At 40.5% G+C, this 13531-nt stretch overlaps 1 protein-coding gene across 1 annotated transcript in view; it reads right to left on the bottom strand.

Moving 5' to 3' along the window:
• Positions 1-13295, bottom strand: part of LOC129832780 (nuclear GTPase SLIP-GC-like) — a 59803-nt gene extending 46508 nt beyond the window's left edge. The window contains exons 1-4 of the mRNA XM_055896777.1: positions 13287-13295; positions 7546-7635; positions 7385-7391; positions 3569-3649 (exon numbers count right to left, since the gene is read on the bottom strand). Coding sequence (XP_055752752.1) covers positions 3569-3649; positions 7385-7391; positions 7546-7635; positions 13287-13295 — 187 coding nt within the window. The remainder of the gene's footprint in view (positions 1-3568; positions 3650-7384; positions 7392-7545; positions 7636-13286) is intronic.
• Between the last annotated feature and the right edge of the window lie 236 nt (positions 13296-13531).

Here is a 13531-nt window from a genome sequence, read left to right as displayed (position 1 = left end):
TTGAGGACAATACAGTGCCACTGACACGGCCCCCTACCAAAACCTGCGGGCTCTCCTTCACTGCAGCCGAGGTGAGTAAAACATTTAAACGTGTCAACCCTCGCAAGGCTGCAGGCCCAGACGGCATTCCCAGCCGCGTCCTCAGAGCATGCGCAGACCAGCTGGCTGGTGTGTTTACGGACATATTCAATCAATCCTTATCCCAGTCTGCTGTTCCCACATGCTTCAAGAGGGCCACCATTGTTCCTGTTCCCAAGAAAGCTAAGGTAACTGAGCTAAACGACTACCGCCCCGTAGCACTCACTTCCGTCATCATGAAGTGCTTTGAGAGACTAGTCAAGGACCATATCACCTCCACCCTACCGGACACCCTAGACCCACTCCAATTTGCTTACCGACCCAATAGGTCCACAGACGACGCAATCGCAACCACACTGCACACTGCCCTAACCCATCTGGACAAGAGGAATACCCATGTGAGAATGCTGTTCATCGATTACAGCTCAGCATTTAACACCATAGTACCCTCCAAACTCGTCATCAAGCTCGAGACCCTGGGTCTCGACCCCGCCCTGTGCAACTGGGTCCTGGACTTCCTGACGGGCCGCCCCCAGGTGGTGAGGGTAGGTAACAACATCTCCACCCCGCTGATCCTCAACACTGGGGCCCCACAAGGGTGCGTTCTGAGCCCTCTCCTGTACTCCCTGTTCACCCACGACTGCGTGGCCATGCACGCCTCCAACTCAATCATCAAGTTTGCGGATGACACTACAGTGGTAGGCTTGATTACCAACAACGACGAGACGGCCTACAGGGAGGAGGTGAGGGCCCTCGGAGTGTGGTGTCAGGAAAATAACCTCACACTCAACGTCAACAAAACAAAGGAGATGATTGTGGACTTCAGGAAACAGCAGAGGGAGCACCCCCCTATCCACATCGACGGGTCAGTAGTGGAGAAGGTGGAAAGTTTTAAGTTCCTCGGTGTACACATCACGGACAAACTGAATTGGTCCACCCACACAGACAGCGTTGTGAAGAAGGCGCAGCAGCGCCTCTTCAACCTCAGGAGGCTGAAGAAATTCGGCTTGTCACCAAAAGCACTCACAAACTTCTACAGATGCACAATCGAGAGCATCCTGTCGGGCTGTATCACCGCCTGGTACGGCAACTGCTCCGCCCACAACCGTAAGGCTCTCCAGAGGGTAGTGAGGTCTGCAGAACGCATCACCAGGGGCAAACTACCTGCCCTCCAGGACACCTACACCACCCGATGTCACAGGAAGGCCATAAAGATCATCAAGGACAACAACCACCCAAGCCACTGCCTGTTCACCCCGCTATCATCCAGAAGGCGAGGTCAGTACAGGTGCATCAAAGCAGGGACCGAGAGACTGAAAAACAGCTTCTATCTCAAGGCCATCAGACTGTTAAACAGCCACCACTAACATTTAGCGGCCGCTGCCAACATACTGACTCAACTCCAGCCACTTTAAAAATGGGAATTGATGGAAATTATGTAAAAATGTACCACTAGCCACTTTAAGCAATGCCACTTAATACAATGTTTACATACCCTACATTACCCATCTCATATGTATATACTGTACTCTATATCATCTACTGCATCTTGCCATCTTTATGCAATACATGTACCACTAGCCACTTTAAACTATGCCACTTTATGTTTACATACCCTACAGTACTCATCTCATATGTATATACCGTACTCTATACCATCTACTGCATCTGCCATGCCGTTCTGTACCACCACTCATTCATATATCTTTATGTACATATTCTTTATCCCTTTACACTTGTGTGTGTGTGTAAGGTAGTAGTTGTGGAATTGTTAGGTTAGATTACTGTTGGTTATTACTGCATTGTCGGAACTAGAAGCACAAGCATTTCGCTACACTCGCATTAACATCTGCTAACCATGTGTATGTGACTAATAAAATTTGATTTGATTTGATTTGGTATTATAAACTGGGTTGTCTTGAACAGAATGAGCCTGTGTTTGTATTATGAAGAAATCTGAATGCACTCATGACTCATTATTCAATCTGCTTCTCTGAGTGACCTTGTGAAAGCCTAACATTGTAATATCATACTTTATAATTTAGCTAGTCATGTTGGCAATAGAACAAGCTTTCAAATTATGCTGACCTGACCCAGATTGCGATTTATAATGGACCGTTTTTGGATCGCGTAAACAACAGTAATTGTGTGATCATGGGGATGAAGGGCTCTTTTCCAAACAACTACAAGTGTGCTTGCGCTAGTTCCTCAACAGCACAGCTAGGAGAGCTGAAAAAAAGCACCTTATCGTTGAAGACTCTTCTTTCAGTCATAAAAATACATTGAAATTACTTAGGAACTGTGCACACTTTGGAGAGGTGTGTGGCCACTTGGAGACACCAGTTAGTCCTCTCACTCAAACCCTTGTCATTTTTTTGTCTTATGTTGCACCTCTCCCAAATTTTCCAAGACTATTCTTATCATGTTATTAAATGTGTCCAGATGATTTTTCAGTTTCGTTATAAACAAATGTGGTAAATAGTACAGTAAATGTAAAATGCACATAAAATCAATCAGTGTAATGTTTGGATTCAGGTGTACTGTTGTGTCACCACAGTGTCTCCTGACCCCTCCTGTCTCAGCCTCCAGTATTTATGCTGCAGTAGTTTATGTGTCGGGGGGCTAGGGTCAGTTTGTTATATCTGGAGTACTTCTCCTGTCTTATCCGGTGTCCTGTGTGAATTTAAGTATGCTTTCTCTAATTCTCTCCTCTCTTTCTTTCTCTCTCTCGGAGGACCTGAGCCCTAGGACCATGCGTCAGGACTACCTGGCATGATGACTCCTTGCTGTCCCCAGTCCACCTGGCCTTGCTGCTGTTCCAGTTTCAACTGTTCTGCCTGCGGCTATGGAACACTGACCTATCCACCGGACGTGCTACCTGTCCCAGACCTGCTGTTTTCAACTCTCTGGAGACCGCAAGAGCGGTAGAGATACTCTTAATGATCGGCTATGAAAAGCCAACTGACATTTACTCCTGAGGTGCTGACTTGCTACACCCTCGATAACTACTGTGATTATTATTATTTGACCATGCTGGTCATTTATGAACATTTGAACATCTTGGCCATGTTGTTATAATCTCCACCCGGCACAGCCAGAAGAGGACTGGCCACCCCTCATAGCCTGGTTCCTCTCTAGGTTTCTTCCTAGGTTTTGGCCTTTCTAGGGAGCATTTCCTAGCCACCGTGCTTCTACACCTGCATTGCTTGCTGTTTGGGGTTTTAGGCTGGGTTTCTGTACAGCACTTTGAGATGTTAGCTGATGTACGAAGGGCTATATAAATACATTTGATTTGATTTGATCACCTTTAGTCTAATGCTTTTCCCATAATCTCCAAACTGTTCCCTTTTAATTGCTACCATGGTTATGCATATGCTTTCCATATTTCTTCTGTAAGAAACATTTCAATTCAGCCCTATGCATATAGATCAATTCCCACAACTGTAAAGGGTTACAATTATTGTGGTCCATATAAACACCATCCACCTACCAAATATTTCAGTTATTCTGGATGCAGCAACACGTTTCTTTGTTTGTTTGTTTGCATCAGTCTCATCAGATTTCCTTTTGCCTGGAAACAATTGGAAACATATTTTATTAATGAATACACAAACCATCCAACAGCAGTGACAGATCTTCCAATCTCGTTATAGCCAATGCTGTTATGCAAATTAGTTGTATCAGTCGGTGAAAAAGCATTTAAGATTGTCTACTTACTGCATGGTATAAGTCACAAATGGTACTTGTGTGACAAAGTGAAAATGTAGAAAATGCGCGCAACGTAGATATCAAAGAACCCCGCTGTTCGCAGGCAGAGTAGTGGATGAAACCATTCACTTCAGGAAAATATGTGATATTAATAACCTTTCCTTTCATTATGTGTTGTCGAATTCATCAAATATTTGTTGCCATTGTAGTAAAGTTGGCAATATGAGAGGTCTTCAGCCTTACCATTTTTGTATTATTTTCCTTGAAATAACAACTAGTGGGTTTTGAGTGCTTTTCCACTATTTGGAAAGTTGGTCTGCCTGCTCTTCAATCTGAAAGCGATATTGTGAGAGCAGGTTCATATCTCCTTCCTCTGTTCATAAAACGGTTTAGAACTGTATAACACAATAGTGTATTTGAAAAATGTTTTCATATATTCCAAAGTCAATAGTGAATGTGACTATGTATATATTTATGTTGCCGTTAATGTATTTAAAGCCTATTTTTACATGTTAATAAAGTGTTTGCTGGTTTAGCTGGCCATGTTAATGACAATCTAACTAGCACCGTCACATGCCGCCATCGCGCGCATGTTGATTTTGTCCACCCACACCAGACGCAATCAGGACATGCAGGTTGAAATATAAAAACAAACTCTGAACCCGCTATATTAATTTGGGGATAGGTCAAAAAGCATTAAACATTCATGGCAATTTAGCTAGCTAGCTTGTTGTTGCTAGCTAATTTGTATAGGGGTATAAACATTGGGTTGTTATTTTACCTGAAAGGTACAAGGTCCTCTAGACAGACAGTTAATCCACAGATAAAATGGTAAACCGAGTTCGTTTCTAGTAATCTCTCCTCCTTCAGGCTTCTTCTTCGGACTTTATATGGACCTCAGTTCATCTTTCAATCACCCATGTGTGTATATTCTCCTAAAAAACAATTATGAGACGGGAGAGGCAGGACTTCCAGCGCATGAAGCATCACAAAAAGAACAAAGTTCTATTTAAATGCCTGGCTACGCAGACGTTCATTGACGCCAGCAGTGTGGGTGCAATGTTTGAATAACGTGTACATTTATTTTGCTACACAAGCTGTGTGGTTAACACCGCTCAGTCAGTGCACTGTAAATATTAAGTGAATGTTTATTTTCTTACTACCTTAAAAGGTTTATATAGAAAGGGTTGTACTTGTGCTCTGTATTTATGGATTGATGTCACTTCACATTAAGGGCATGTATCATTACTGTTGCTATCTAAAATATATCTTGTGTCCTACCTAACCAGTGAACGTGTGGCTGTGACCGTCCTGTCAATGCCTGTCATCACTGTTTGATATCTTCTACTGCAGGAATGCTTTACTGTATTTTTGTTATTTTCTAATCACAACGCATGTATACTATATGATCACTTTGTGCATTGAGTCTGAGAGAGATATTCTGAGTGCAGTGAACGTGTGGCTGTGACCGTCCTGTCAATGCCTGTCTTCACTGTTTGATATCTTTTACTGCAGATAAAAACCAAGTCAACCTTAAGTGTGGGTGTCCATGTGCCTTTCTTCTGTGTGGCTATATTAAGTTGGTGTAAAGTACCTTATAATTCATTAGTATGACTTATGATTAACGGAGTGATTTTTATTGTAAAAATATATATATATATAGTATCACTTTACACGTTTCTCATTGTCGTCTTCTAAAACTAGTATTTTTGTGTTTTTCTTTACGTGTAAATCTGAAACATCTGTGCTTTTTACCTGAAATATTCACTTGAGGGAGTATTTTACTGGTTGAGGGTTCACTCTGAAGAAACACATAGATAATCAACAGGTTATTAAAGGAATCATTCCACAAAAATTTGTTTTGGTTTGAGATGGATTTTCTTTAATACTTTTGGAATGTTTAACAACAACTCTCTCAAACATTTGTAATAATGCTTCCATTTGCTTTACCTCCATCACAAAGTTGTCTGATTCAAATCTAGAGAAACATTCAGTTCATTAGCCATGTTATGGCCCTCATATCTCCCAAGGTCAGCACTGGTTTTTCCCCTGCCTATGTGGGGGGCACTAGCCATGGATATAATCCCTTTGCCAGGCCACCCTTGCGTTTCCTGAGGAGAGGGTCCTCTCCACCCTTTGCTTGTATGCCTCCTTGTCCACCAGTATCTGTCTTTTGATCTCACATTGTACATCTCTTAAAGCCTGTCTATCACCCTCAGCATAAACTGCCTTCTTCCTATCAAGTAGTGATTTTAGATGTTTTGATACCCAAGGCTTGTTGTTAGGGAAGATTTTTACAGGTTTTAGTAGGCACAACTGACTCAACACAGAAGTTTACATAGTCTGAAACAACATCTGTGAGTTCATCAAGATCAGAGCTGCTGTCCTCAAATCCTCCCACATGTACAGTCAAAACACCCCTGGAGACAAGTGTTACTGTTGTCATTCCAGATCTGGACAGTTTTAACTGTGGGTTTCTCCCTCTCCAGGAGCCAACAGTAGGTTGGCCTGAGGTAGACCACATTGTGGTCTGATGTCCCCAGGGGAGGTCTGGTGGTGGCAGAAAACGCATTTGGTATTGTCCCATAGCACAAGTCAAGAGTCCTATTTTTCCTAGTGTGACATTTCACATACTGATGGTATGTGCGCAGGACTTTGTGCAAGGTACAGTTGATAAAATCCCCAAAAATACATTTGGGTGCGTTGGTGGAGATGGATTCCAGTTTTTGTGACAGATTATAAATAATCTCTGATACCTTTGTTATATTAGCTTTAGGTTGAATGTACACAACGGTAGCAAACAATTGGGGGATCTCACGGGGCAGATAGTAGGGTCGCAGTGACACAGAAAGCAGTTCAATGTCGGGGTACAGAGTCTCTCTCTTACCAGGATCCATTTACACCACTGGTCCCTGACAAGCAGGCAGCCGCCCCAGGTATCCTTTGTTGTATAGTGTTGCGACTATGAGAAAGTGGCAGGTCACCTTGCGGATTAAGAGCGTTGGGCGAGTAACCGAAAGGTTACTGGTTTGAATCCCCAAGCCGACTAGGTGAAAAAGCACTTGCCCTTGAGCGAGGACCTTAACCCTAATTGCTCAAGTAAGTCGCTCTGCATAAGAGTGTCTGCCAAATGACTGAAATGTAAAGCGCTTGATAAATGCATTTCATTGTTATTAACTTAGTCCCTCTGGAGTGCACTAAGATCCTAAGCTTAATGTATGATAGTCCATCTCTGTTAAATAGCATGACACATCCCAAGAAGTGATGCCTTGGGATCACCACTCAGCTCTGCCTTAGTTGTGAGCACAGACAAATGAGCTCTAGATTTTACCCACCTGGTCATGTAGTGTTTCTTCCACTCCAGAGGTGTCGGTTGTGGGCACACTTCCTCCAAGTGTACAAAAGCGTTTATCCAATGACCTGGCGACAGAGTCACAACAATTGTCATTTTGTCCATTCCAACGGGACATTATATGTAGTCAGTGATGAATAAAGGAACGATGTGTTGCTTACCTTTCAGTCTCTGAGCATTTAGGAGGTTGATTTCCGAGGGGTTTTATGACGGCCTTTTGACAAGCCTCTTGATTGATCATCTCACCAGTAACCTGGGGACAGAAGCCATGTTGGGTTATAGGGGTGACAAATATAAAGGTCTGTATGGTTATCTAAATAAAAACTATGCATTTGGTTAAGTTTATTAATGGTACTTTAGGGCTGAGGTGTCATGTAAATGGTTATATAGGAGGGTAAAAAGTGTACATTTCCTGAGGAACTCTTGGAGTCCTCAATGGAGGCTGATAACGACGTGGTCTCTTGAATGTTCTTGTCATCATTGGGTTGCTGCCGTTTCTGCAGTTAAAAACATTATATGTCTCAGTTATATGTCTCATGATCACATGTCCCAGATTGTGTGGGACAGATCTGCATTTTGGCCTGTTGCCCCACGTTCCATAACCAAACAATCATGTCCCGCATTTTATAAAAACAATTCTAAGATAACTAATTTACAACAAAGGTCCATTTGTTCTGTATTTCAGTCAGGCATTCCAATCTGTCTCTTTTGCAGCAGACAGGAAGTGGTGAAGTGAGAGGTCTCACTTGTTAATATGAGAATATGAGAATCACAGTTGATTCTCCCTTTCGAAAAATGTATCAACTTCTACAAAAATGTCCATGAATTATAATGCACATAATAATTCACATTTCCTGTTGCTTTAGGATTATTTTTCTGCTGTAGCAAACAGACTCCAATTAAGATCCTACCTGTTTAACGCAAAATCGGCTGTTATGCTAAAACATTTGTAAACTGAAAAAATATGCCAGTGCAGTGTACATGCCAGAGTACAATGTCACAGCTGAGAACTAAATGCAAAAAGTTTATTCTGCACTACTGATGCAGTACTGATAAATATAGACCACCCAGTGACTCTGTGTAACAGTAGTTATTGTACACCTAGTTTGTAAAGTACCTTCAGAAATGCGTTGTGTTTTTTTCTAAATCTAGACCGTGGTCCTGTTTTTGGGATCAACTTCATGAGGTCAGTCTCCTCAAGGGAGAGGAAACCTTCTTCATCAATTTCTTCATCTGAAAATCAGGAAATATACATTTTAGGCATGTTAATATCAGAAAATAAGAATGACTGTATCAAATTAACAAATAAACATACGTGTTTACAATTCAGGTGTTATATTTACTTTAATGTATAATATTACAATGTACAATATATACATTATTTTAATCAAAGCAATCAATAATTGTATTATTACACAATGTATTATACAAAGTATAATAACACATCACAAATATCTTCACCTTCAAACCTCTGAATCAAGTCCCTGTGGTTCCACTCAGTTAATATGTCTCTGACGAAATCAAATGATGCCATGAGACGTCACTATGAAGGGAGAGAAACATAGTACAGTTTACATATGTGTGGTCGGAAATATCACGTTACCTTTATTCCAAAAGGTGCAAGTGGAACTATAAAGATTAACATGATGATTTATTAAAACAACAAAAGCACATATCATTCAGTATTTAAGCTTCATTTTCAAGAGAAAATCAAGTGCTCATGTTCTTGTGATTCCTAACCATTTTGTTATTGTAGGATGTTAGCAGGAATTTTTCACATCAAATTTCAAAGAGTAGTTAGACGCACAGAGACATATTTATTCTCACATGAGTAAACTGTTCATCTGAATGCAAGTCTATCAGAGTTTTTACCACTTATTGTTTGACTTATACTGTTAAAATGTATTATGAAGTTATGAGAGAGAGAAATATTTTGGGAATTAAATATCTTAACTTGATCACTCTTGTTGCTGAGAATTTTCCTGATGCACCACATATAAAACTCACTCCATGGAGGGCAGAGTGTCTGCGGTCTTTCACTCCTCCCGTGTAATTGATTGATGAATTAAGGTCACTGATTAGTCAGGAACTCACCTCACCTGGTTATCTAGGTCTTTTTAATTTTGTTTTACCTTCATTTAAATAGGAAATTCAGTTAAGGTCAAATTCTTATTTACAATGACGGCCTACCTCGGCCAAACCCAGACGACGCTGGGCCAATTGTGCGCCGCCCTATGGGACTCCCAATCACGGCCGGATGGGATGCAGCCTGGATCCAAACCAGGGACTGTAGTGACGCCTCTTGCACTGAGATGCAGTGACCACTGCGCCACTCGGGAGCCCAATTGAAAGTAAAGGGAAAAACCAGCAGACACTAGGCCCTCCATGGAATGAGTTTGACGGCCCTGCCCTAACCCTTTTCCTAACCTTAACCTACTCCTCCTAACCTGCTACAAAAAGTAAATTTTTGACAAAAGCTGTATCCCTTCCAGACAAAACTGGATTTACACTCCATCCTCCATCTCTTCCAAACCTTTTCTTTCCAGGGCATTTTCTTTTCTTCGCGGAGTTACAATTTTTTACAGGCCAATAGACTACTTTCAGGTTGAGTAACCATCTAAAATTAATTTGTAAAATACTGAACTTTAACTTTAAGTAAACAATAAAGGAAGTGTCACAGGTTTCATAAAAATTACATTTAGTTGTGCATTTGACATTTGATTTAACCAGGAAAAGAACCTTGAGGTTAGAAACCTTTTTAGCGAGGAGGATCTGGCAGAGTAGTCAGAGTGCATGCAGAGCACTATACAATACAATACATAAAAAATAATTACAATGGTCAATGACATTTTCTTAATTCAGACAAGATTGATTTCATATGATGTGGTTAATTGAGGACATCACACCTTCCAGCAAATCAACCGTAGGTTTACTATTATCACATCATCTAGTGGTCCCTCCTGTTCATAGAAGTTAGTCATTGAAGTTGTTTGGTTTACGTCCTATTCTACATCCTGACATTAACAGGTTCTGACCACTAGATGGTGCTGTTACTGTATAGTAGATGCTTTTATTTTTTTAATGAATTCCCCCTCAATGTTAAAGGGATAGTTCCTCACCCTGAAAGTATGGGCCTGGAAAAAACAGTAATTTAGCTAATTGGAAGTGATGCGGACAACTGTGCAATATATATATATTTTTTGCCAAATCACCTAAAATCCACTGAAATCAACTCCATATTTGGTTCGACGTTACTTTAAAGTGATTTGGCCATTAAAAAAATTGACATTGTATGTTTCACCAACGCACCAGTAGAGTGGAGATTGCTTTCTATAGTAGAACAGTTTTATAATGTCTGTAAAACATAACTTTTCCATATCTCTTTTGCAATATCTTTAGTATTGAATTATCACTTTACAAGATATTAATCAAAATCTGAATCCAATTTTACTCAAACTTAACTCTAATTCAAATTAACTTAATTCATGCAGCCACTTTGAAACAAAAAAAATGTTTATAGTCACATTACATAAAGGGTGCGTTCGTAAATTCACACAGGCAATCTACTGGTTTGAGTGCCAGAGCGCAGAATGATTGAAGAATTTACAGACACCCTGAACTTGGTTGCTATGACAGGCATAAGTAAACATTGGCTATAAAACTCAAAAACATTGTTGCCATTAACGCAGTTACAGTCATGAACCCTCTTGATAATATGAAAACATCCTAACAGCTCTACCAGCTCTGCAAGAGCAAGTAAAATGTGCAGTGTTCTTTTATTTTTGAGAAGCTAACCAACTTTAGCCAGTTAGCTTGTGTTATGAGGTCATAACACTCGGATCAACCCTACTCCAACACTCAGAGAGATTAATGCTCTGAATTTACAAACAGACCATCTGACAACGCTCTAAATTTACAAACGTCCAGAGCACACTCTGGGCGCACTCTGACAGTCTACAGTTGATTTACAAATGCACCCAAAGTTGCAAATCTCTTACATTACTCATTTTACTTATCAAGTTTGCTGGAATTTTTGCATTTAATTATCACCTTATAAGATATGAATCAAAATCTGAATTGATTTAGCCCAAGCTTAACCCTAATTAAAAATTATTTTATTAATACTGCTACTTATATAAAACAAAAAAATATATTGTTATACTCACATCACATAAAGTGACTGATTTGTTTCCTTACTCTGAAAGCAGTACTAAGCAACTTCAGGCATTTATAATCTACTTCTAATCAAAACCTATTGCATGAAGAAATTGAAATTACTGCAAAATTATGTCTTTCTTTTAAATGAGGCAACACTGATCAACTGAGAATTGATCGTGAAATGTGTGAAACGTTTAAACAAAAATATGTTGATACTTACCACATAAAGACAATTTTCAGCAAATATGTATTCTGTGCTACTGACACGGCTCTTTACAGCAAGCAAATACATTGAACAACGAGAGTATGTGGTGTTGCATACAGCAGTATGGGTATACTGTAGGTGTGGCTGTTCTTTGTCATGTTGTGACCCAGGTTGCCATGGGTTTTGCCCTGGAGGCATAACTGAGCGGTTTCCACTAGAAGGGCCAACTGCAAAGTCAAAATTGCTGATGTTGTAAAAATTTATGTAAACAAAAATGAGCTTTTTAATCTTAATTTAAGGTTAAGGCTAGGCACTAGGGTTAGCAGTGTGGTTAAGGTTAAGACAAGAACGATAAGTCTCATTCCTTTTCTTTTGCATGTGAATACACAGAATCCTACTCGTTACTCCACATGCTTACGTCACTTTTGTTTTGAGCTGACTTCACCATGGGCTTTCAACGGGGCACCTGGCTCACTCCCGGGAGGCAGCACGGTTCCAAAACAAATGCAATCAACTTCACCCAGTGCTAAACACGGCTACCCACGTGACCTCTCACTAACACACACAAACCATTACCTTGGTAGATGTCATTGGGTTGAAGCATTGGGAAATATAACTATGTTTTCTATTACTATTTGAAATAGGGAGGTGCTTTACAAAACCCTTACGGTGTTTGTTTTTCACCCGTCCTCCACTTGTACATTTATTTTGTCTTTTAATTCTCATTCTCGTATTGTCTTTTTTCTGTCCAAATGAATCAATAAAATACCAACTGAACTGTTGACACAATAAATGCATATACTGCAACAATGGTTCCCCTGTATGTCTCAGAAATGTAAAGCCATCTTGGTAACGTGATTTGTTTATTGCCTATTCACCTGTTTCTGTGTGAATGTAATGTGTAAAAGGTTTCTTTCCCCCCTCTCTCTCTCCAGGTTTCTCCTCTCCACTGAGCTCCAGTGCTCCCTCTCCCTCCATGCAGCCTCCTGTCTACCTGTGGGGGCCCACCTGGGGAGCCAGCAAGCCCCGGGGAAGGCTCAGTGAGATGCGTGTGTGTGTGCTGTGGTTGTATATGTACGTGTGGTAATTCTGTTTCCATTTCCAGAATCATGTTCTATATACACTACAGTATATATACAAATTATGTCCACATCCCTTCAAATTAGTGGATTGGGCTATTTCAGCCACACCCGTTGCTGCAAGGTGTATAAAATCAAACACACAGCCATGCAATCTCCATAGACGAACATTGGCAGTATAATAACGGCCTTACTGAAGAGCTCAGTGACTTTCAACGTGGCAACGGCATAGTCAGTTTGTCAAATTTCTGCCCTGCTAGACCTGCCCCGGTCAACTGTAAGTGCTGTTATTGTGAAGTGGAAAAACGTCTCGGAGCAACAACAGCTCAGCCACGAAGTGGTAGGCCACACAATCCTACCACTTCAAAAACTAAATAAAAAGCCAAAAACGTCTTTCCATTGTGGTCCTCTTAGACAGTGAGATGGCAGGTGTTGAGCCAAAGTTGGGGTTGATTTTGAATTCCTTGATTTAATTAAATTCAACCCATGAATTTAACATTTGAATTTGAATTAAACACATCCCACAGCAACCAGAATTTGAAATGAATTTGAATTATAGGAGGTAGAATTGAATTAAAAGCAATTCAAATAAATTCAACTGAGACAAGAAAGATATGTCTCATTCCTTTGACAAATCTTTTACCAAAACCAGACGTATTTGTATTTATTAGCAGCAGCTACTCTTCCTGGGGTCCAGGACGTGTACCTTGAGCATGCGCTCACCAACTGGCAAGTGTCTTCAAATCACAGTTTATTTGTCACGTGCGCCGAATACAACAGTTCCTTACAGTGAAATGCTTACTTACAGGCTCTAAACAATAGTGCAACCCCCACCCCCCCAAAAAAGGTATTAGGTGAACAATAGGTAAGTAAAGAAATAAAAACAACAGTAAAAAGACAGTGAAAAATAACAGTAGCGAGGCTATATACAGTAGCGAGGCTATAACAGTA

This window comes from Salvelinus fontinalis, chromosome 34 (genome assembly GCF_029448725.1).
Source record: "Salvelinus fontinalis isolate EN_2023a chromosome 34, ASM2944872v1, whole genome shotgun sequence".
NCBI lineage: Eukaryota > Metazoa > Chordata > Actinopteri > Salmoniformes > Salmonidae > Salvelinus > Salvelinus fontinalis.
Note: the sequence above shows the minus strand (reverse complement) of the source record. Positions and strands in the feature narration are given on the sequence as shown.